This window comes from Miniopterus natalensis, chromosome 4 (assembly GCF_054644295.1).
Source record: "Miniopterus natalensis isolate mMinNat1 chromosome 4, mMinNat1.hap1, whole genome shotgun sequence".
Taxonomy (NCBI): Eukaryota; Metazoa; Chordata; class Mammalia; order Chiroptera; family Miniopteridae; genus Miniopterus; species Miniopterus natalensis.
Window position 1 is genome coordinate 94,360,617 of NC_142084.1, and position 24,422 is coordinate 94,385,038.

Below are 24,422 nucleotides of genomic sequence, written 5' to 3' on the forward strand. Positions count from 1 at the left end.
CCAGAATGAAAATCACCTCTGGATCAGTGTTCTAGCAGCAACGCAGGTCGCTAATGATTGAACAATTCTACAGGGAATTCTGCAGAGGCAGCCACCTCAGCAAAATGCAGTGCCCACTCCCCAAACACAACACTTGCATTATCTCCCCTAAGCCCAGGTATCCCCATGGAGCAATCTGGGATATAAGGCAGTTGCTAGAGGCAACGTAATCATTCCTTTCGAACTCTCAGGATGTGCCAAGGGTATATAGAACCCCCAGGTAAGAGAGCAGGTTAATATTTATTTCCTATGCCAGAGTCAACCTATGTCAGCAGGAGCATTACTGATTTGAGTGTCAAGTATCAAAAGTCCGAGCAGGCTGTAGTTACAGAAACTGATGGGGCATGAGCCTGCTAAAAGAAAGTTCTGGGACCCTGGCCAGCTTCCAGCCAGAAAGCTCTATTAGCACAGGGAGGGAAGCCTCAACTCAAGGACTTCCAAGGCCATGGCTGAGGTAGGCAGCTGCCTGCTGTCCAGACCACAGTTACAGCAGGCCAAGCTGATGCGTTGGCAGAACAAACCTCAGGGCTTCCGGACATGTCACCAAGGGTAATCAGAACAGTGCTCTCCTCAGAATTTAGTAGAGTGTAAGGAAATGAGTATGTCTTTGGCCTACACTATGGGTTGGTGACTTTTCGCATAACACTGTACAATATTCATGTCTCCACTTTACAAGTGACCACACTGAGACTCTGTGATGGTTAATTTATTTGCCAACCTGGCAAGGCCATGTTACCCATTTTGGTTAAACACCAGTCTAGATGTTACTGTGAAGGAATTGTTTAAATGTAATTAACATTTAACTCTGTAGACTTTGAGTAAAGCAGATTACCCTCTCTATTGTGGGTGGGCCTCATCCAATCAGTTGAGGGCACCCTAAGGAAAAAGGAATTCTGCTGCCAGACTACTCTAGGGCTCAATATCGACTCTTCCCTGAGTTGATGTAACCTGCCCTGCAGATTTCAGACTTATGAACCCCTACAACTGTGTGAGCCAGTTCCTTAAAATAAATCTATAAATGTGTCCTAGGCAGATACCTGTGGCACAACATGGAGCAGAGCCTACCACTGAGCACACCAGCCCAGATGTGGTTACCTTTTTGCGTGGCCGAAGTCTGTCCCGCCATTCCTTCAGGTTCTGGTTATAGCTCTCGTCCAGGGCCTTCAGCTTCTGGGTTTCATGCTCTACCAGGAGGTGACACTTTTCATTCTGGAACAAATTCCAGGCAGACCAGGTAAGAAACTCAGAAGGCTGAAGGCTGAGACATACCTCATGCTGTAGCCACACGGACAGTGGCATCATTCTGTCATTGTTTCTTCTCCTTGATTATAAACCCCGTTTATTGAAAACTCCATACAAGTAAATATATAATGTACCACGAGGTGCCTGGGGGAATATTTCAGAATATTAATGTTAATATTTCTTATTGTGTAGTGGGATCTCCAGTAATTTTGCAACTTTCTGCCTTGTGCATTGTTTGAGTTTTTCAACTCCAAAACAATAAAAAAACAATATAATTATGTGCCCTAATGTCATTGTGAAGGAATTGAGGCAACAGAGGCAACCACTACAAAAAATTAGCTACATTTCCTGTCAGGCTCCATCCTGTATATTGTTTGGCTTACCCTATATATATACAGCTCTGAAACCTGCTTAACATTATAATGTAAATATTTCTATAAAAAAATGTTTTCATAGTCATTTTTAATTTTTAGTGCTTACAGAACCTCCCACAGTATGGATCCATCAAATTTATTTAAATATTCCTTATTTTTGGCTCTTAGGTTGCTCTTAATTTTCACTCTTTAGCACTGTGTTAAACATCTATCTATGGATTGAATTGTGTCTCCCCAAAATTCAAATGTTGGAGCACTAATCCTCAATGTGATTATATTTGAGGTGGGCCTTTGGGAGGTAATTAGATTCAGGTGAGTTCAAGAGGATGGGGCCCTCCTGATGGATTTAATACTCTTGTAAGAAGAGACACCAGAGGGCTTGCCCATTCTCTCTCTCTGCCGTGTGAGGGCGCAGCGAGAAGGTGGCCGTCTGCAAGCCAGGAAGAGAGGCCTCACCAGACTCCAACCACACTGACCAGCTGACCTTGGACTTCCAGGCTCCAGAACAGTGAGAAAACGAAACTTCTGTTGTTTAGCAGCCTGAGCTAACTAAGATAATCTGTGTTCATAAATAGTTATATTTATATAAATTACATATTTTTCTGCATTGCATGTCATTTTGTCAGGATAGATTTTTGTGGCAAGGGGTGAGGGCCATGAACCTGGCTGAGGCTCTCACAACCTCACTGTTTTCGCTCTGAGACAAGTTGTCTGCCTCACAAAACTTACCTGTAGTATCTCACAGGCAACAGTGACAAGTCCTTCTTGATTCCTCTTGAGGAATCAATCTTATGGTTTCTAAGGAGCTTATAAAGCAGGGGGCAGTGCCTTTATCCAGATACCTCAACCGTATTGAGTTGGAAGAGTGGAACCCCCTGGGTGACTTTTAAAAATTTTCTTAAGTTTTTTCAACTATAGTTGACATACAATATTTTATTAGTTTCAGGTGTACAACGTAGGGATTAGACATTTATATAACTCACGAAGTGATCATTCCATAAGTCTTGAACCTGACACCATATACAGTTACTAGAATATTATTGACTATATTTTCTATGCTGTACTTTAAATCACTGTGACTATTTTTATAACTGCTAATTTGTACTTTTTAATCACTTCACTTTTTTCACCCATCTCCTCTCCTGTCTTGCAGCCATCAGTTCTCTGTATCTATGAGTTTATTTCTGTTTTGTTTGTTTTTTAGAGTCCACATATAAGTGAAATCATATGGTACTGTCTTTTCTGTCTGATTTATTTCACTTAGCATAGTAACCTGTAGGTCCAACCGTGTTGTCACAATGGTAAGATTTCATTCTTTTTTTATGGCCAAGTAATATTCCATTGTATATGTGTACCACATCTTATTTATCTATTCATCTACTGATGGACACTTAGGTTGCTTCTGTTTTTGGCTATTGTAAATAATACTGCAATGAACATAGGGGTGCATATATCTTTTTGAATTGGTGTTTGGGGATTCTTCGGATAAATACCCAGAAGTGCAATTGCTGGTCATATGGTAGTTCAATTTTTAATTTTTTGAGGAACCTCCATACTGTTTTCCATAGTGTTTGCACCAATTTGTATTCACCAATGGTGCACAAGGGTTTCCTTTTCTCCACATCCTCACCAAGACTTACTGTCTGTTCATTTATTGATGATCCATTCTGACAGGTGTGAGATGATATCTCATTGTGGTTTTAATTTGCATCTCCCTGATGAATAGTGATGTTGGGCATCTGTTAATATGCCTGTTGGCCATCTGTATGCCCTCTTGACAGAAATGTCTATTCAGGTCCTCTGCCCATTTTTTAATTGGATTGTTTCTATTTTGGTGTTCAACAGCCACACTCAGATGCATTCCCTGCTGGTTTTCACAGCCAGATATTATGTGGACTCCTCTTCCCAGCCCTGGGCTGAGGAGCCCATTGTGGGGGTAGGATCCCATCTCTCCTCAGGGGGGATCTCTGCAGCTGAGACATCCTTCCTGATTCTTAACTGCCAAACCATGGGTGTGGGACCTACCTGCTCCATGTCTCCACCCCTCCACAGTCTCATGTGGCTTATTTAGATCCTTAATTGTAGGACTTTTGTTCAGCTAATCCTTGGTTTTCATAGCTGTTCTATAATTTTGATGTGGTCGTGGGGGGTGAGCACATTTACCTACTCCACCATCTTGACCATAAGTCCCCCTGGGGAGGAATTTTTATTTTGGGGTTTCAAGCTCAAGGGTTCTAGGAGTTTAGAAATTGGTTTAGTTAGAATCATACTTACAGCAGCACTGTGTACCTGTGATCTACTAGGATCCAGGTGCCCAGCATTCTATGTGGGTTTTCCCAGTTAATCCTCATGGTAACCCCATGAGGCAGGGAATGGGAAAACAGATGCAGGTTAGCGGCTTGGCTAAAATTCACAGAGCAGCAAAGGGCAAAGCCCCAACCTAGCAGGCCTCAATGCCTATAATGTTTCCTCTGTCCCTCCCTGACTCTCCAGAAATTGCCAGATGGATCCAATAGCCTGAGCAATGTCCTAAGGTCACAGAGGTTTGAGTCTCCTTCACTATGACAATGCCTCACTCAACCACAAGGGGACTCTAAGCACCAGCTCCTGTGGTGGGGCAAACTCAGGAGCCAGGAAACTGGAGGTACTGGGGGTCCAGGATCTCCCTTGGGAAAGGGGCCACCAAAGGGCCTGGCAACACCAGGATACCTTGTGCTGATATTAGTGGGAAAGCTTTGAGCTTCTCCCCATTAAAGGTGATGTGAGCTCTAGGTTTTTGTAGATGTTCTTTGTCAAGTTGAGGGAGTTCCCCTCTATTCCTAGTTTGCTGAGAGTGTTTATCATGAATGGGTGTTGGCTTTTGTCAAATGCTTTTTCTGCATCTGATCAGGTGAGTTTTCTTTTTTAGCCTGTTGATGTTATGGACTACATTAATTGTCAAATGTTGAACCAGCCTGCGAAAAATCCCACTTGGTCATGATGTATAATTCTTATACATTGTAGGACTCAATTTGATAGTATTTTGTGGAGGATTTGTGCATCTGTGTTCACGAGAGATACTGGTCTGTAGTTTTCCTTTCTTGTCTGTGTCTGGTTTTAGTATTAGGGTAATTGGGACACCTTTTCCCAAAACACAGTGATGACTGAGAAATCTAACATCATGTCCACTGCAAGGCCCTGGGCAAAGCACTTTCAGCTCATTTCAAAGCCTTACTCCAATCCTGCAAAATAGGACTTATCACCCCGCCCTACACCCATTTTATGGATGTGGAAACTATGGCTTGGGAGGGTGAAGTGATTTGGCCCACAGTATGGCCAACATTATGTAGCACAGTGTGTTTGAAGCCCTTCCACCCTGGGCTTGTCGGATGAGAAGGCTTCCCTATTGCTAGAGTCTTTGCCCCTGAGCTGGCTGCCTTGGGGAAAAATGAGGCTATGGGGGGCCGCAGAAGGTTGTACCTGTAGCTGCTGCAGCTCACTCATGTTGCTCTCGCACTGTGCCAACATGTCCCGCATCTGGTTCTCATGTTTTTGCTGCTGCTGCAGCCGCTCCGACTTCTGCCTCTTCTCTTCTTGTTGGGAAAACTGCGAGAGAGAGAGAGGGTGGGTGCCTCAGAGGCCTCGGGCTGGGTTGGGAGCCCACCTCAGCCCTGTCCCAGGGAGGCCCCATCAGAGGGACCAGTACCCCATACCACTCAGGCTGTGCCCCCCATTTTAAGTCCTCCCCCTGAGCTGACTGACACCCAGGCCCTGACCTCGAGGCTGGTGGGAACATGACACTGTGCTGTGACATGCGCTAGGTAGGTGTGTGTACCATGCAGGAGTCATAGGAGTGACTCCAAGTCTCTAAGCCATATTGGTGGCAAGAGAGTGGGGTCTTGGTGGATGAGAAGATGGGGTTTAGCAGCAGAGGAAGCTGCAGGATAGAGCACCACAGTGTGAGGGAACAGGGCATGAGAAAATTTTGCCATGCTTCCTCTTCCACCGGAGAGGAGTCATTGTGAGGTTATGAGGCTTCCGGGCTGTGACCTGCACACCTCCTTCCAAGACCCTCTGCTGCACCTTCTATTTTATGTTCCCAAACCTGGGCCTGCACGCATTCTAGTTCACCATAGACCCTACCTGCTTGATCTTCTCGCGCTGCTCGGCGGCACTGCCCGACCCACTGATATGCAGGCTCTTCTTGTACATGGCCATGCGCGTCTTGCCCTCGCTCCTCTGGATCTTTGGCAGCCGCGCCTTCTCCTGCTGCTGCCGCACCTTCAGCTGCTCCACCATGCGCTGGTTGTAGCGCTGCATTTGCTCCCGCTCCTGGAGGGGAACAGCCAGCCGGGGCTGAGATCAGCTGCGCTCTGGGCACACTCAGTCAGGAGCCCAGGACCCATGTGACCCAGAATGCTCAGCAGAGCAAGGCTGCATCACTTCACTTCTACTGTTAAGGAACGTTTCTGTTTTTACTTTAAAAATTATTGTTAATAACATGTGGATTCTTCTAAATGTCCTCTCATCTAATCAGTGGCGGGCCATTATAAGCTCGTATCTCAAAGCCAAATGTACACTAAAATGGATGGTTTACCATTTTGATGGCAGTTTTCAATTCATATTTTAAAAAGTCTTGATAAATTTAAATTTTTCCTTCAACTAACCCTAACTGTATTTCAAAACTCAGCACAGGAGTCACCTCCTACAGGAAGCCTCCCCTGACTTCCTAGAAGCGTTGGGCACCCTTATTCGGAGCCACCATAGCAGCTTAGGTTAGGAATTGGAATTACCCATGCCAGCTGTGCAGCTAGACCTCAGTTATCTGTCTGTGTTCCCACAAAGGGGACTAAACTGAGACAGACAATTACACAGAAGTAGAGGGTGCTCTGGCCACACAGAGCAGGGGCCCTCACCTGATCTGGGGAAGTTAGAGAACACTTCCCGGCAGAAGTGGTGTTTAAGTGGATACCTAAAAGTATTCTGAAGGAATCTAAGGGAAAGAGACAAAGGAGAAAGGCAGGACAAAAAGACAGGGGAAATAGAAAAGCATGAAAGGGACGCAGCCAGGTGTCAGAGTCAATGAAGGAGCTGCTGGGGCCATCACTTCCCTGCATGGTTTCCCCTATTCCTGGCCCCTTACTCTTCTTGGGAGTACGGATGGTAGCCAAGTGGTACCCCATCACGGCACGGCCTTACACTCTCCTAGGTCTCCTGGTGGCAGTCCCCTGCCCTGTCCGTAGCCTCACCTTCTCATGCTTGCGCACCAACTCGTGCCGCTGGAGGAAGTACTGGTCTTTGAGCTGCTGCTTCACCAGCTGGTGCCTCTCCTGCAGGTGATGCTCCTCCATGTCCCACAGGGCCGCCTCCCGGTCTATGGAGAACACACCGCCCGGTGAGCTGCTGATGGCCAGAGTCCCACAGGGCCCCACCCTCCCCTGCGCCAGGCCTCCTCACAAGCTGGTAACTGTGCCACCTCATTAGACTGTTGGGGGAGCTGACTGAGCCAGCTCCTAGAAACTTCCTTAATATCTACAGGATGAGAGCGTGCTACAGCAAGACATTCGGAGTCAGGAGCCAGAGAAACCGAGACGTAGGCTGGAACCCAGCTCCATTACTGATATGTTGGAGGGGTAAAAAGACCTCCCCAGGCTTCAGCTTCCACTTCTGCCAAATGGGCACAACCATACCATGGAGGGAGAATTGCCCTTCAGAGCTCTCTAAACCAGAGACTCCCCATCTGGGCTCCCCAGGGAGCTGAATGACATCAGCCCGGCATGTGCACACCATCTCTGATCCCCTTCTTCCCCAGGTGTTCCCCCTGCCTCATCCCTCTGGGTGGTGGCCCACACTGTTGTCCCTAGAAGGTCTCATGCTGTAAGGGACTCACCAGCATGCAAACCTGTCAAAACACCAGTGCACAAGAGTAAAGAGCTCAGCTTCAAGGTGAGATCTGCATTCAAGGCCAACCCTACCCCTCATTAACTGCGTTACCTCGGCCAAAGAACAGTTACTCGCTAATTAAGCCTTAGTTTCCCCATCTGAGAGGAATAGTCGGGAGAGCAGTGGGACCTGCCTTGCATGCCTTATAGGGGGAAGGTGAGGATTCGGTGAGATTAACAGACGAAAATGGCCTGGCAGAGCAGTCACTCAGTAGAGGACAGCTGTTATAAAAGGCTCCAATGCTGTCCACACCCCCTGCCACCCCCTTAACCCAGCTAGCTCACTTACAGTTTCCACCCGTTCTGCATCACCTCCTTGTTTCCCCCTTGACATCTGGAATAACGTCAGTGTTGATAACTGGTATCGCTGCCTGGCTACTGACTTCAGTGGGGATTTTCCTCATGTTTTACCACAAAGGATGGTTAGTTTTAGGATGGAGAAGGCCCAGCAGCTCTTTCTTGCCCAAGCCTGGGATGGCCACTGACAGACTCTGGGCCAGTGTGGCCCCGCCCGCTCCTGGGCACCCACCTCGAAGGAGCTCCTGCTTCCTAGTGAGGCACTCGCGCTCCTTGTCACAGATCTCCCGCCTGTTGTCAGCCGTGATCCTCTTCATCGCCAGCTCCAGGTCCTCCTTCTGCTTGGCTAGGAAGTCTCGGTCCTGGGGGGAGCAGGGAGGACAGACCTCTACTCAGTGCTGGCTTTGGTGTCTCAGCTTTTCTTATTACAAAATAAAAGTAATTGTGACCCCAAAGAAAACTTAGAGAATGTACAGAAGGGAAATGAGACTTAGAGACAGAGCAACCAATAGTGATATGTGGGCTTTGTATGGACCTTGGTTCAAACAACAAACAAAAATAAAAATATTTATGAGACAACTGGAAATGTGAATAATGATTTGACTGCAAATGATGTTATTAAGAAACTATTGTGAAATATTTAAATTTTGGGGTGTTTATGGTATTGTGTTTATTTATTTAGAGATACATGAAATTTGTACACCCGTGTTTATAGCAGTATTATTCACAATAGCCATGGGATGGAAACAACTCAAGTGTACTAAGACAGATGAATGGATAAACAAAATGTGGTCCATCCATACAATGGATTATTCAGCCTTAAAAAGAAAGGAAATTCTGATACATGCTACCACATAAATGAATCTTGAGGATGTTACGTTTAAGTGAAATAAGCCAGGCACAAGAAAACAAATACTGTATGATTCCGCTTATATGAGGTCAAATTTGTAGATAGAAGGTAGAATGGTGGGTGCCAGGGACTGTGGAGAGGAGGAATGAGAAATTAGTGTTTAATACATATAGAGTTTTGGTTTTACAAGATGACAAGAGTTCTGCAGATGGATGGTGGTGATGATTGTACAACAGTATGAATGTGCTTAATGCCACTGAACTGTGCACTTGAAAACGGTTATGATGGCAATTTTATATTTCTGTTTTACCACAGTTTTTAAAAATTACTTAAAAGACCTTTGTATTACTGTATCAAATGCGTTTTAGTGGCTGAAACTATTTTATGGTAAGGCTATACCCTAAATTATTTACCCAGTATACAACAGGTTGTTTCCAGGTTTCCCTATTTTAGATCATGCCACTCTTCACACTCTGCTAGCTAACTGTCCATGAGCCTCTGTGATGATTAATCCTCAGGATTAGTCTCTAGAAGCAGAAAATCCAGGCCAAAAGATGTGCCTAGCATGTGGTAGCATGTATCAGAATTTCCTTCCTTTTTAAGGCTGAATAATCCATTGTATTGATGGACCACATTTTGAGGCTCTTGATATAACTGCCAGATTGCCCTCCCAAAGAAAGGGTCAATATTCTGTCTCTTTGTGGGGATTCGGGCGTCTCTCTCCCACCCTCCCCAGCCCTGCATTTCTTCTAATCATAGCATCAAGGGACAGGTTGTGGCAAAGTGTGACGGTGTCCTGGAGAAAACATGAATTCTGGAGTCAGACTAAGTTTGGGCCTCAGCCCCCACTGTTAATTCTGCAGTGTAACCTCTCTGAGCTGTAATTCCCTCCTCTGCAAAGAGGACGATGAATGCTAAACCAGGTCATATACAAAGCATTTGTAAATGTTGACTCTAAATTTCTCCGCATTTGGGGCAGAGGAAGCAGATTGTGCAGACTCGACAGTGGCAGAAAATGAGAGCGTTCCAGCAGGGATGGAAAGAGGCTGGTGAGGCTGGGGAAACAGGACTGAGTCGGGGGAGAGGCTGGCAGGGGCCAGCCCTGCAGGGTCTCGTAAGCAAATAAGGAGGCTGATCTTGACTTATGGACAAAGGGGGGCCACTGAAGGTTCTCAAGGCACAGGGCTGTGGGTGGAGGGTGTTAGGATCACACTTGCTGGTGACAGAACTGCAGAGGAACAAGAGAGGAAGCAGGAAGACTGGCTGAGAGGAGGCTGTAGTAGTTCAGGCAAAAGATGACAGTGGCTAAGGGATCACAGAGATGTGGACAAGTTGATGGATCTAGAGAGAGTTTGGAGATTTTTTTTAAAACCATGCTTCAGGAGGTGATGAAGGACTGGAAGGCAAGGAGGTGTTGGGAATGACAAGGTTTCTGGCCTGACAACCGGTTGCAGAATGGTGCCCCTTCAAAACACGAGAACAGGACCAGGTCTGGGAGATCATGGTTGGATGTCTTTTAGACTCCAAAAGATGTCAGGTGGACAGATGAATGTGCTGGGTTGGTCACGATGTGACATACAAATGACCCTAAAACAAAGGCTTTGGGAGAGGTGTCCAGAGATGGGAGAGCTCACTTCCAGCAGGAGTGAGGGCAATCAAGGAAGGCTGCATGGGAGAGGTGATAACGGATGACAAGAGGATAGGCTGGATTTAGGTACTGAAAATAGAAAGGTGTTCAAGGGGTAGGGCATGGACACAGAGAGGGGACCCGGTCACCATTCAGGGTCTCAAACCTGGGATTCCCGAACCCCTCTAACTCCCCGAGTGAGGAGCAAAGACTCACAAGATGCTGCTTTTTTTGTGCATGCTCCTCCAACTTCTGCTTCATGCTCTCCTTCCGCTGCTGCCTGGGGAGCTTCTCCACCTCGTTCTTGACCTGCAGAGAGTGGCTGGGTCAGGATACCACCTCACACCCTCTAACTCCGAGGCCAGGGACATCGAAGATGAGGCACTGGCCCCCAACTCCACTCTCCACCAAGCCACTCTGACAGGTGGCACCTGCTGGCCCACTGACTGCCGACTCAGTTTCGAGACTCCCCCGAGGCTGACAGGTACTGTTTCTGCTGCTTGGTACCCAGCCCCCTTCTTCTGATAACAGCAACTCAGTTTTCTTTAGGGCGGCATTTCTTAACCCCTTCTTCATTCTTGTCCCCTCAGAAGCCCTTTAGGCATCTTTTTCCTAATCATCCACCCCCAAAATATTAATCTGTCAACCTGTTAAGCCATTATAATATCTAAGGGGATTTTAACTGTGGTATCACCCGGCAGAGATGCATGCTTCAGGCACCCTCCGCAGTTCCTGAGCTGCAGGTGGGGCCGACGCACCAACCCCAGCTGGCTCTAGGCTGCGTATCCGACCCAGGCTGTCAGTCAGCATGTTCCACGCCCTGGCCTTGAGGGCCGGTGCAGGGAACATGTGACCCTCACTGGGCCAGTGAGAGTTTCAAGGTGTTTGCGGGGACTCTCAGGGAAAAGCTGCGCTCTGGCCCTGGGACCGCTAAGCTGGGAGGATGGGGGCCAAGGTGGGCCACCCTGGAGGGGTCTGCCTGAGAAAATTAACAGGGAATCAGCACCAACTGTATGCTGTCCGCAAACCAACATCAAATATGTAGGCAGATTAAATTAAAAGTATGGGAGCCCGGCCGGGCGTGGCTCAGCCGTTGAGCGTCAACCTGGGATCCAGGCGATTGGGGTTCGGTTCCCGGTCAGGGCACATGCCCGGGTTGCGGGCTGCAGCTGACCGATGACTCTCTCATCATTGATGTTTCTATCTCTCTCCCTCTCCTTTCCTCTCTCTGAAATCAATATATATTTTAAAAAAAGGATGGGAAAAGATAGTCTGTTAAAGCACTAATCAGTAGGAAGTAGGGACTGGCTATCAGTCACAGTAGACATCAGAACATGGAGAATTACCAGCAGTAAAGAGGGACATTACATAATGAATAAAGCATAGGTCAGTTCACTAGAAAGATAGGAGAATATTAAATAACAGAAGAACTTCAAAAACATGAAACAGAAACTGACAAACTGCAAGAGAAATAGATAAATCCCCAGTTACAGCTAGAGACAGTAACACTCCTTCCTCAGTAGCCAACAGAAAGATGGATGGAGAACGCGTAAGGCTACACTCACGCACAGAAGGCTCGAGAAGACGCGAACAACACTGTCAGTCGGCTGGACCTACTGGACATTTACAGAGCACTCGCCAAACAGAACATACATCTTTCGCAAGTGCACGTGGAATATTCATTGACATAAGACCACATCCTGGGCCACAAAACAAATAAATTTTTTAAAATTGAAATCTTAAAAAATATGTTATTTGATCATAATGAAATTAAACTAGAAGTCGACAGAAGAAAGATGAAAATCTAAAAACATTTCAAAATTAAACTTCGAAGCAAACTTTGAAATAACCCACAGATCAAAGAGGAACTTGCAAAGGAATTAGATGATAATCCGAATTGAATAAAAATGAAGATACCGCACATCAGAACGTGTGGAACGAAGCGAAAGCACTGCTTAGAGAGACACGCTCAATCAGAGGCGCACATCAGAAAAGAGTCTCAAATCAGTGAACTAAACTTCAGCATTAAGAAGCTATAGGAAGAAGAGGAATTTAAACCCCAACCAGATATAAAAGCAGAAATCTATAACACTGAAAACAGAAAATTAATGAAACCAAAAGCTGGTTCTTTGAAAAAGTCAATAAAACAAATAAACCTTTAGCCAGATTGACAGAGAAGAGGGAGGAGGGAGAGAAGACAGTGAAGGGAGAAGGGACTAGGATACAAATGACCGGTATAGGGATAAAAGCACATCCCTACAGACCCCACAGTTATTAAAAGGATACTAAGGGGATACTATGATTAGCTTTGTGCCAATAAATGGAACCGCTTAGGTGAAACAAATTCCTTGAAAGAAGCTACCAAAGCTTTCACTAAAACCAAGCCTGTGTCCCCAGCACTGGAGCTGGGGATGTGCTTAGCCTCAGCTTCTCCCTCCACCCCTCTATCCAGGGTAAGGAGAGTGAGGTACTCGCCTCAGGCACCGAAAGGAATGCCAGAAACCTCCGTAGGCAAGATAAATGACATTGTAAAGACTCAACATTTTCGTGCCAAAAAATCATGAAAATATCACAGTTTTAAATACAGACAGGATCCAGCCCTACACTTGTAGGACTCGGCCTCACTGCCTCACCTCAATCCAGGCCCTGTCGGGTCCTGTTTTTATTTTAAATAGCCGATATTCTATTGAATATGTTGCACGAATTTTTATTTTGAAACATTGAATTAGAATATTATTCATCTTGACTAGTGAGTTTTTTGGCACCCCCTTAAATTTTGTGCCCAAGGCAAGTACCTCACTTGTCTCACCCCAACCCAAGCCCTGTTCCCACAGGCCCCTTGGTGACACCGAATGCCAAGCCCATCACAGTCAAGTCTGGGAGCTGGGCTCTGAGGCCCCTGCACCGTGGACCACCCCTAGAGGCTATTCACCCACCGCTCCTTCTAGAGACTGGGAATGGCCTGGATTGGTATGACTGCCTTCAGGGCTTCCGCGTGTCTCCCTCCGCCCTCCTGAGAGTCTAGGAAAGCACTTGTGTCCCAGCCTCCTTGTGTCTGGCTCCCCCAGGGAGGTGTGGGCTGTTCTTTGGGACCCAGATGCCCTTGCACAGGGCAGCTTTTAGCTATGCATCCTCCCTCCCCTTGTCTCAGGACCATCTCCCTCTTGGCTACCTCCCCCTTCCAGCTGGATGGGAGAAAGGGGGAAGGTTGCATGGGTCGAAACTCAGGGACTGCTGTTCTGGGAGAAGAGAGGGTCGGGCATAGAGGACGTGTATTTGCCCACCCAGCACCCACTCCCCCTTCTGGTGACAGCATCTCAAATTCCCTTGTGCCGCCATCCTTCCTTCGCCCCCGCTTGCTTTCAGCTGGGGGTTGCGAGGCTGGAGGGTGTACAAGAAGCTGCCTGAGACCACATGGCGAGGGCCTGCCTGGAGCCAAGTCAGCACAGAGGAAAGCAGAGCCCGGTGATGGAGGAGTGGCTCCTAATGGTGCAGCTGCAGCACGTGGATCCAGACATACTGGACGTGAGCTTTTCAGGTAAACGAGCTCCCGAAACTCCCTCTGTTGCTGAGGCGTGGGTGAACTGGGGTTTCCATCCCTTGCAGCCAAGAAGTCCTAGTACTCCTAGACCACCCTGCCGCCGCCCAGCATACACTCACCTCCTTCTTCATCAGCTTGAGCTGCTCCTGGAACTTGGTGTAGTCCCTCTCCTGCTCCAGGCGGATCCGCTTGGCCTCCTCCCGGCGGCGCACAGCATGGTCTTGCTCCATCTTCTCCACTTGCTGCTTTTGCTGACGCTCCAGGTTCTCCAGCTCTGTGTCAAAGAACTTCTTCTTGGCCTGGAAGGAGCAGAAAGAGGAATTCAGCAAAGTCACTTTATAAGTCACTAGGAGGGAGATGGGGAGAGCCCAGAGCTTGTCCTCAAACCTGAGCTTAAATCCTAGCTCTATCCCCTCTTTACTGTGTGACCTGAGATAAGTCACTTAACCTCTGAGTCTCTTTCCTCGTGTGCAAAAGGGAGACCAGACCATCTACCTTTCAAGGTTCTAGCATGGTGCTCAACACAGGTTAATTTCCCTCTATAGAGATGCCCCTGTGTGACTCAGAGGAGCACTGTGACCTTCATGTAATTCTGTGTTTACAAGTCAATGCCTAATGAGATCGGGAAGCCAGAGGAACCGGGCAGTTGTGAGTTACTCCACTGTGCAATCACCGCCACCCTGCAGCTTCTGCTTAAAAAAAACACAGAGGCAAGAAGCCCTATCGGGACCCATCTTTCCTCGCACTCACGTTGACTTCTTGTTCAAAACGTTTATGCATCTGCTCCAGCTGCAGCTCATGCTTCCTGCTCAGCTGGTTCTGGTTCCGATGCTCTTCTTTCTGGAGCAGCCGAAGCTCTCGGAGTTCCTGGCGCCTGAAGGGTTAAAAGGTGTGGACACTTCAGTCAGAAAGTGGCCTCAGAGGTCACATAACACATAGCCAGGGACACTGAAGGCTGGAGCATGGAGCAGCATCACATTAGTCTAGGGCAGAGACAGGATTAGAACTCAGGCTTCATTTGAAATTTACGGGCAGACAAAACATTCATAATCTTAATATGTAAAGAATACTTACAAATCAATAAAACAGGGATATCCTAATTTTAAAAAGTGACACAGAAAAGCACAGACATGAAACAAAAGACAAGAAATTTACAGCCTGTATGAATGTAAAATGTAAATTTTTTAAAATACCATTCTGATTAAACAGGTGGGATTATAGGGGAAATTGATATTTTCATAGCCTGCTGAAGTATAAATTTTTGCAACATTCCAGAGGACAATTCGGCAATAAGTTTATGCCCTTTGAGATAATAGTTCCACTGTGGCTACTGATTCTAAAGCAGCATTCACAGATGCACAACAAAACTGAACAAGGATATTAGTAACAATGCTATTTATAATGGTACAAAACTGCAACCAACTTGCCCAGTTGGGCGTGGCTCAGCGGTTGAGCATCGACCTAGGATCCAGGAGATCGGGGTTCAATTCCCGGTCAGGGCACGTGCCCGGGTTGCAGGCTCAATCCCCCGACAGGGGAGTGCAGGAGGCAGCTGATCAATGACTCTCTCATCATTGATGTTTCCGTCTCTCTCTCCCTCCCTCTTCCTCTCTCTGAAATCAATAAAGGTATATTTTTTTAAAAAAACAACTTAACCATCAATATAGGTCTAATTAAATTAAAATATATCCATCTGATGCAATTAAAAATCAAGTTCTAGAAAATATTTAACTACATGGAAAAACATCTATTAAAAATGCAACAGTTTTTTATGACAGGTATGGAATTATCTCTAAGTTCACAGGTGGGTCTATTAGGCAACCTACCATCTGGGTGGAAAGGACACAAAGGCAGTGTTTGTGTGTGTTTACTTTCCTATTTAAACACTATTTCTGGAAGGATTACATCAAAAAATAGTAATACAGGGAGGGGACTGGGTGCCTGGCCGAAAAGTGAATGAGGGAGATTTTTCAGTATACTCTTTTCTTTTTGAGTTTTCAACCATGATATCATATTACCTACTCAGAATGTAAATACAATAAAAACTTGACCTAAACCACATAATATACCTTCATTTTGTAACCTGTATATTGTCGGTGCGTGTACTCACAGAAAATATTGGCAGGATGAACCCCAAAAAGTTAACTGTGGCTCTTGTGTCACATAATCAAAAAAGAAAAAATTAAAATGATGCGGAAAGAACTTGGGCCTTCTGACTGAATCAAGGGCTCCCTGGCAGCCTGCGTCCTATTGTCACCCAGGGTCTGCAGTCTGCACCACAGTGTCCCCACTTCCTCGCAGCTCTGAGAGGGTAGAGCTGCTCAGGGAACTGCCCACCAACAGCTACAGGAGGTAGAGGGACCGTGTTTGAATCTTAGCTCTGCCGACATTGCAGCTGGGTGCCCTCAGCCTCACTCGATCTTGGGAAGTTCTTGTTCCTGCATCTGTAAAATGGGGCAGATAATCTCTACCTCTCAGGTTCTTGGAGGGTTAAATGAGATGATACCTGTAGTTCCTGCCAGGCAGGCAGCAAACACTCCCTAATTGTTACCTTCTCGGGTAACAATAAGGAAGCAGAGCCAAAGACTGCGCAGTCTCTGGGAAGAGCAGAGACACTCTGTACAGCCAGGTAAAGGAGCTTCCATCTGTGCCTCTGCTCTCTGGGAAGTGACAAAGCAGGAGGCGACTTTGAGAGTGTTCACAAAGGAATGGAAATCTAGACTCAAGAGAAACAGGCTTACAGAACAACTGACCAAAAGACAAAGGACTACAGAAAGGGGTGAGCAGCCAGGAGCAGCCAGGTTCTCACATTACCTCGCAGCCCTCCCGCGCTCCCAGGGAAGGCGAGCAGACGGGCAGGGTCGTAGGAAGGAAGAACCAGCACTAGCAGTTTCAGGGGAAGAGAGAGAACCCTGACCTAGAGCCTCAATCTGGGAGAGGGACTACTCAGTCACATGGTTCTAACGCCTGCCTGTGACCCAGGCGCGACAAGGGCTGCAGGCCAGCTGGGGAATGACCAGCACCTTCCGAACCCCAGCAGCCTGGCGGCCTGGCCGGGCTTACGGGACACTCAGACCTCAGGACCACGGCGGGCAAACAAGCAAGCCTTGTTCCCCGTGAGCACCTCTCCTCCACCTCGGCCAAGTCCCCCCCTGCAGGCCTGAGCAGCACACAGCTCCTCTGTTCAGGAGGCCAAAGGGCATCATTTCTAGGGGGAGGGGGGAGTCTGGAATTTCAACCCCAGGAATGTGAACTGCCCAGAGGGGAGATGGAAAGCCAGCCCTTGAGGTCTGAAGCTTGAGGAGTGCAAGTCACCTCCCAGGTGACCAAACAGAAGGTGGTGTCATCTGCTGACAGAAACCTTTCCCTACCCACTGGCCCAGCCCACACAGATGACACCACCGTGTGTGTGTCTGTGTGTGTCCACAGAAACGCCCCCAGTGAAAAGTCTGCCTCCCGTCTCCTGCTTCCTAGAGGGAACAAGTGACTCAGGGAATCCCAAACTGCTTCTATACGACTTTGGGATGTTTGTGCTTTTAAAAAATATAAATGTGTTCGATGTTCTAGAAATATTCTCTAAGCCAAAAATGAATTTACCCTGCAAAGGCCTGGCCCCCAGTGAGCTCCGGGGCTCCAAGGCCGCCTGCCTGCTAAGCCCCCACCCCCACCCCCAGCAGCCCCCAGGACGCTGCGCGACCAGCAGAAGCCTGACTGAGTCTTCCTCAGACAGGCCTGGTTACAACCTCAGCTCGACCCCTTCTCACCGGGGTGACCGGGTCAGTGACTGACCTGCCAAGGAAGGCTCCTCATTCACAAAACAGTGAAAATAGGTCTCCCTGAGGAGGACTGTTCAGGGGCCTGAGCACCTTAAAAGTGCAAAGACGCCTCCTAGCAGATAGCTTCGCCTCACACCCTCCTCCCCACAGCGGTCCCAATCACTTTCATGGGTTTTGCTCCAAAATTACGTGAAGTCTGCCGGCCTCTTCCCGGCCACTGTCCTGGGTGGGTCTCTTCTACAGCCCAGATGACACAGCAGCCAGAGCCATCTTTCAAAAGGCGTTAGAGCTGGTCACTCTCCAGCTGTTTCACTCCAGCTGGGGTAAAATCCACACTCTTCCACCCTGACCCACAGGCCCTGAGGACTCTGCGGACCACACCCCAGCCCTGTCCTCTCAGTTCCCTGAAAGAGCTGAGCGGTTACTCCTCAGGCCTCAGCCTCGCAGTGCCCTCTGCTGCCCAGCTGCTGGTGGCCAGCTCCTCTCAGGCTTCAGGGGGTTCCCTCGGAGCAGCCTCTCCCAGCCCAGACTCTCGCTATCATATCATCCATTACTTCCTTCACATGTACAACTGGGAATCATCTTGTGTGCTGGGTGTTGGCCCATTAGGTTAAGTTCTACAAAGCCAACAGCCTCAACTATCTGGGTAACCACCACGTCCCCCAACCTGGTGGGTGGGTAGATACATAGATGGGTGAGTGGATGGATGATGGATGGATAGGTGAGTGGGTGGGTGAGTGGATAGATGGATGATGGATGGGTAAGTGGATGGGTGAGTGGGTGGGTGGATGGGATGGATGATGGATGGATAGGTGATGAATGGATAGATGAGTGGGTAGGTGAGTGGATGGATGGATAGATGGATGATGGATGGGTAAGTGGATGAGTGGATGGATGGATGGATGGATGGATGGATGGGTAAGTGAGTGGGTAAGTGGGCGGGTGAGTGGGTGAGTACATGGATGGATGGGAGGATGGAGGATGGAAGGAGGATGGATGGGTGAGAATGGGTGAGGATGGATGGATGGATGGATGGGTGAGAATGGGTGAGGATGGATGGATGGATGGATGGTTGAGAATGAATGGATGGATGGATGGATGGATGGATGGATGGATGGATGGATGGATGGGTGAGGATGGGTGAGGATGGATGGATGGATGGATGGATGGGTGAGGATGGGTGAGGATGGATGGATGGATGGATGGATGGATGGATGGATGGATGGATGGATGGGTGAGGATGGATGGATGGATGGGTGAGGATGGATGGATGGATTGAGGATGGATGGATGGATGGAGGATGGATGGGAGGATGGAGGATGGAAGGAGGATGGATGGGTGAGAATGGGTGAGGATAGATGGATGGATGGATGGGTGAGTGGATAGGTAGGTTGGGAGTGCAGAATTTCAAGCAAACCCAATTTCCTTTTGTCTCCTTGATCCATCACTTCTTGCTGTAGACCGATGGCTCTCTCACCAAAAAGATCTGTCCCATGCTGGTCGTGTGTGTCCCCCCGCCCAGTGAGAGCCATTGGCGACCCTTCCCAAGCTTGCCTGAGGAATCTCATCTCCTCATCCTTCTTCTCGTCTTCGCTGATTATCTTGGAGGTGGTGATGCTGACCTCTACACCATCCACCACAAACTTGCGGGTCCTCTTGAGGGTTTTCTTGTGCAGCCTTGAGTCCTGCCAGGGAGAATCAGGCAGAGCTCAGCCTTTCAGCAAGAACCCATGGGTGACGGCTATGGCCCGCAGCCCCACGCCCAAGGAGGACCTGGCTGTCCGCTGTCCCCTTGCTTCAAGCTTCTCAGCCTGGGGGTGAGTGTCTGAGTGCACCCCCTTGCCTCTCCCTGATCTGGGCCTCCAGACGCTACCCCGTGCCCCCCACCTTGCTGCCAGCGCTCCCTCTCACACGCAGCGTTTCTAATTCTCTGCCGCCTGCCGGCTGTGTGGCCCTGGGCAAACCCCTCGTCCCGTCTGAGCCTCGGCTTCCCCATCTTGTGAGAGGAGGGGAAAGCAGCGCTTGCCTCCGGGGTGGTTACGAAGGTTCAGTGAGAAAATGCGGGAATGGCGCGCAGCGCCCGGCTCCTGGCGACTGTCCACGGCTTGGTATTTGTTCCTGACAGTTCTTACTGAAGCCACAGCCGTGTCCACAGCAGACAGCCCAGGACACCCCATTCATAACTGACCTGGCAGCCACAGCTGACCGCACCTGAACTCCACCAGAGGCCACACCCGTCTGGAGGCACCAGGAGCCTATTCAGCCTTTATCTGTTCCTGTGAATAGCCCTGCATTCCACAAGCTTAGGGAGTACTGCCAGCCTCCGGAGCTGTTCAAATACCCTTCTCCCCGACTCGGCCGAGGGCCTGCACTGGAGTGGGCAAGGGCAAGGTATCTCCCTCTCTAACCGCTCAACTGGCTTTCGAGCCCTCGCTGGTGCAGCCCAGCCTGCCTTTCCAACACGGCCCGGGGGGGGGGGTAGTTCCAGCCAGTAAGTCCCTGTGCCCTCAAAGTCTGCTCTGACCCCCACGTCCTGCTCAGGCGGGACCCAGGGGCTCAACACCATCGGCCCTGAATAGGGACCCCGACTCATCTCCCTACAGTGTCCAGCTTGTGTGCCCTAGGCCTCAAGTCCAGATGGTCACAGGGCCGCCCGTCTCGGAGGTAAGTCGTGCCCGGGGTGCTGAGGCAACCAGCGGACTCTTATTGGAACAGCAGTGCCCCTGACTCCCTGCCAGCCAGCCAGCAGCAGCAATGTTCTCGGCACCCTTGAGAGGAGGCGGGGACACCCTGCTCTTGGTAGATTGGATTTTTTCTTTTATTACCTTTTTTTTTTCACTCTTTTGGTGTCTTTTTAAGATGAGAACAGACAAGATGCCTGTCCCAGGATGGGCGCCGAGGCTAATTGTACATAAAAGTTGCTATCTGTACTTGTCCCGGTGGCCTGTTAAAGCTGCACTTTCTTCCTGTCCCCAAGGCTAATGTGCTAGCCAGCTGCTGCTGTCCCTTCCAGTTAGCAAGTATTTTTGAGTTCCTACTGTGTGTTTTTCACCAAGTAAATGATGACAAGAAACACCAGAAAGATACAGTAACTTCCCTAAACTTCGCCTTGGTTGGGGGTGGGACCCTCAGTGTGGCCCAAATAAATGACCAATGGTGATGGCAAGAACATCCCGAGATTTGTCAGAGCAGTCCAGGGACGGGGTAAGCCCCCTCCAGGGCCCCAACTGGGAAGGCAGAATGGCACGCGGGGCTCACAGCCAGAGTGTGGGGTCTGACCAGTGCCCCCCTTCCCACCTAAGCCTCCATTTGCTCATCTGCACCTTGATGAAAGGGCCTCCTGCTTCTTTCCTTTTTAAAGCACTTTGCAGTGCCAGGCCCTCAGTCACAGAGGCTAGTGTCATTCACAACATCCCCTTCTTCTAGAAAGGCCACTGAGCCAGGAGATACCTTGAGCCCACTCCCTTTAATTGATTCCATCAGTCACCAGCTGGGCCACACAGCTGACCTTCAAATAAGACAATTTCCACTTGTATAATCCTCTCTCCCAAATTTCACCAGGGCCTTTAACCAAACCCAATTTAAATGGAACCCCAAACTGAAAATGAAACCCAAACAGACTGTTTGATATGACTAAGTCCCAGGTAAACTCAGGTATTTGGAAGATTAAACTGAGTTGAACTAAAAGCCCTTTAAAGAAAGAGCAATCCTGTGAGCCAATCAGAAACGAAAGGCAGCCATCTACCACTTGCAAAAACCCAAACCGAGCAGAGAAACATGCTGCTCCCAGCCTGTGCGCAAGACGGGGCGTTACCTGGAGGGACAGAGAGCCCGTCTCTCTGTTCAGGGACAGGTCGGCGGACAGGGAGGTGCTGTAGTCCATGCTCTCAGAGGTGGACAGGCTGACACAGTCCGAGTCCCTCTTGGAAGGGCGAGGGGATGCTGGGGCAGGGAGCTCCAGGCTGCCGTTGGCCAGCTTCTCACCGCCCAAGGTCTCCAGGGCGCTGCTGATGGGACGGCTCTGACTTGTCTTTTGGGACCGCTTGGCTGCTGGACTGAGGTCCCCAGCCTGGTCAGCGGCTTGCTTCTCCTCAGATACCTGAATTCTGGCACCCATTGACACGGGCCGGGACTTCCGGAGAGGCACAGGCACAGCCAGGCCATTCTCACCTCCAGGGGCCACACCTGGAGGGCCGGTGGTTTGGAGAGATCTTTCCCCAGATGGCTGGCTGGGCTCATCCTCACTGTCCTGAGGCGGGCTGGGTGGCACTGCAGTGACAGATGGTTCCTTGAGAAGCTTGTCGGCATCAAGGCTCACCTGACTCGCCTCGGAAGAGTCGGGAGTGTGGTTTCCCAGAGGCTAGAGGAAAAGGAAAGGTGGTCAAGGCCGTGCCGCTGTTTGTGCGAGGTAGCTGCCAGATGCAGTGGGGCTGAAACATCAGACACCAAGCTGCAGGGGGCAGGGGGTAGGGAAGTAGAGCAGGCATCTCTCTCCAGCAAGCCACAGTGGGGCTGAAAAATCAGATGCCAACAGGCTGCACTGGGCTGGGGCCAGGGAAGGAGAGCAGGCATCTCTCTCCAGCAAGCCACAGTCCTCACCACTCCCTATTGCCTAACCAGCAATAAAACTGCTACTTGTTCGAGGAATAGAAGTCTCTGGACTGTCTTTCATCTCAGCTTAGTTTAATGCCTGTTATTCCTGGGAATGCAGGCCACTGTGGCCAGCTGGACAGCTCCTGCATGTCTGAAAGGGGCAGTGGCTACTTGGCTCCAGCCAATTGTGACAATGTGGGAAAATGCGTCCCCTATGGCCAGACCTTCCGAATTTTTCAAGACAAGCTAGAATCTGGATTTTTACGTGACACCTCCTGATTTTTAGATGGCAACTAATTGAATTTTTAAAAGTTGCATAAAACCCAAAATAAACTTATTCAGAGGCTAGAATCCTCCTACCAGCCACTATTTAAAGTTTTGTTTTTAGAGCTTTTGGGGAGGTGGAAAGTATTGGAAATGTTGCTATAATGAAACAGAGCACCCATTTATCTGGATAAAACCTAAATGTCGAGCCTAATGAATAAAGTGAGCACCCACATAGCCTCTCCAGGCCAGGAGTGGACCAGTGCCCTGCCCCAGAGAAGCTTGCCTGTGTCCATCCCTCCGCTTGACACAATCATCGTCCCAATGATCTCTAAGCGCTATCGGCTAGTTTGCCTGTTTTAAAACTTGATATTGATGGACTCACACTGTAAGCATTCCCTTGGGTCCTGACAGCCGCTGGTTTTTGACCTTGGATATGGAAGCTTCCAGAAGTAACTCTAATCCACCTTCTATTCAACACCCAGAGCGAAGGTTCATACACTCAGTTCTGATCCTGTCATCCCACACCAACACCCAGCCCCTGCCCCACTAGGTCCACGGCACCATCTGGACAGCAAATGTCCCCACCCGGGAGAGGCCCTTCCCAGCCAACAAGACCAGCAATCCAAAAGCAGCAGCGCAGACAGGATCCAGCCCACAGACATATTTCACTTGGCTCAAATGGTTTTAAATGTTTAAAAATTAGCTTTCACTTAAATTTAAACTCAGCCAAGTGCTGAAGCTGCAGATGGGTTACGGATGCGCGTTCCCCTGGGCACTCAGCAGCCGGGCGGAGTCTGGGGCGCCGGCGCCCCTCCCTGCTCCTCACCTGCATTCATCCCACAGGGCGCTCCGAACGCGAAAGGCTGGGGAGCAAAGAGCCAGCTACCAGCTTTTAAAATCTGGAAGATCTCATGTGAAAATCTAGGTTCCTGGTTCCCTGAAAACTTACAGGATCCAGCCAACACACCCTGGCCCGTGTGCCATCTTACATAACCTGTGGCATGGGAGCCTGTGACCTCTAAGCTGGGGGTGACACAGAAAGAAATCCTTCCTGCTGTCCTGCCCCCACAGGAGCCAAGGCCCGCAGGAGTCCCGTCCCTCCCCAGCACCCATTCTTACGGGCCTTACAGAGGCGGCGTCCACGGAGTCCTCCTCTTCCCCCTCATCCCGGCCGTCTTCAATCTCCTCCATCACCTCGGCCTTGGCCTCAGCCACCAGCTCCCGCAGGGCCTTGTTACTGGTGACGCTGCTGACGAAGGGATGCTGAGGGGGACAAGACACCTGGGTTACAGCCACTTCGGGCTGGGGGGGAGGGGGGCAGGCAAAGGCTGGGGTGGCATGGACTTGGTAGGGGAGACCCAGAGGCAGCTCAGAAAGCCCTGTGTGTGACAGAACTTTCTGCCACTCGCCAGCTGTGTGACACCGAGCGTGTCACTTTCCCTCTCTGAGTTGCAGGCGCCTCACCTCCAAAGTAGAGACAATGATGCCAAACCCACAGGGAGGTTGTGATGATTAAAAAGATAATGCCCGCCCGGCCGCGTGGCTCAGCGGTTGAGCGTCGCCCTAGGATCGGGGAGATCGCGGTTCGATTCCCGGTCAGGGCACATGCCCAGGTTGCGGGCTCGATCCCCAGCGGGGGGCGTGCAGGAGGCAGCCGATCAATGACTCTCTCTCCTTGATGCTTCTCTCTCTCTCTCTCTTTCTCCCTTCCTCTCTCTAAAATCAATAAAGATAGATTTAAAAAATAAAAAAAACGACAATGCCCGCAGAGGTGCTCAGCCCGGAGCAGGAGCGAAAGCAGCTGGGGGCAGCCTGTCTGCATCTTGCACGCTCTCCTTTAAAGAGACACGAAGTTCGCAAGTCATTAAGCTCAGGGACCTCTCCCGTGTTTTTCA

At 49.3% G+C, this 24,422-nt stretch overlaps 1 protein-coding gene across 1 annotated transcript in view; it reads right to left on the reverse strand.

The window, feature by feature from the left end:
• The window catches only part of STK10 (serine/threonine kinase 10), an 84,750-nt gene that overhangs the window by 4,813 nt on the left and 55,515 nt on the right, over window positions 1-24,422 (reverse strand). Inside the window, exons 8-18 of the mRNA XM_016211249.2 lie at window positions 23,656-23,790; window positions 21,482-22,027; window positions 19,222-19,352; window positions 14,642-14,765; window positions 14,011-14,190; window positions 10,567-10,659; window positions 8,106-8,235; window positions 6,884-7,008; window positions 5,778-5,966; window positions 5,115-5,240; window positions 1,135-1,248 (exon numbers count right to left, since the gene is read on the reverse strand). Of these exons, the coding sequence (XP_016066735.2) occupies window positions 1,135-1,248; window positions 5,115-5,240; window positions 5,778-5,966; window positions 6,884-7,008; window positions 8,106-8,235; window positions 10,567-10,659; window positions 14,011-14,190; window positions 14,642-14,765; window positions 19,222-19,352; window positions 21,482-22,027; window positions 23,656-23,790 (1,893 nt within the window). The remainder of the gene's footprint in view (window positions 1-1,134; window positions 1,249-5,114; window positions 5,241-5,777; window positions 5,967-6,883; window positions 7,009-8,105; window positions 8,236-10,566; window positions 10,660-14,010; window positions 14,191-14,641; window positions 14,766-19,221; window positions 19,353-21,481; window positions 22,028-23,655; window positions 23,791-24,422) is intronic.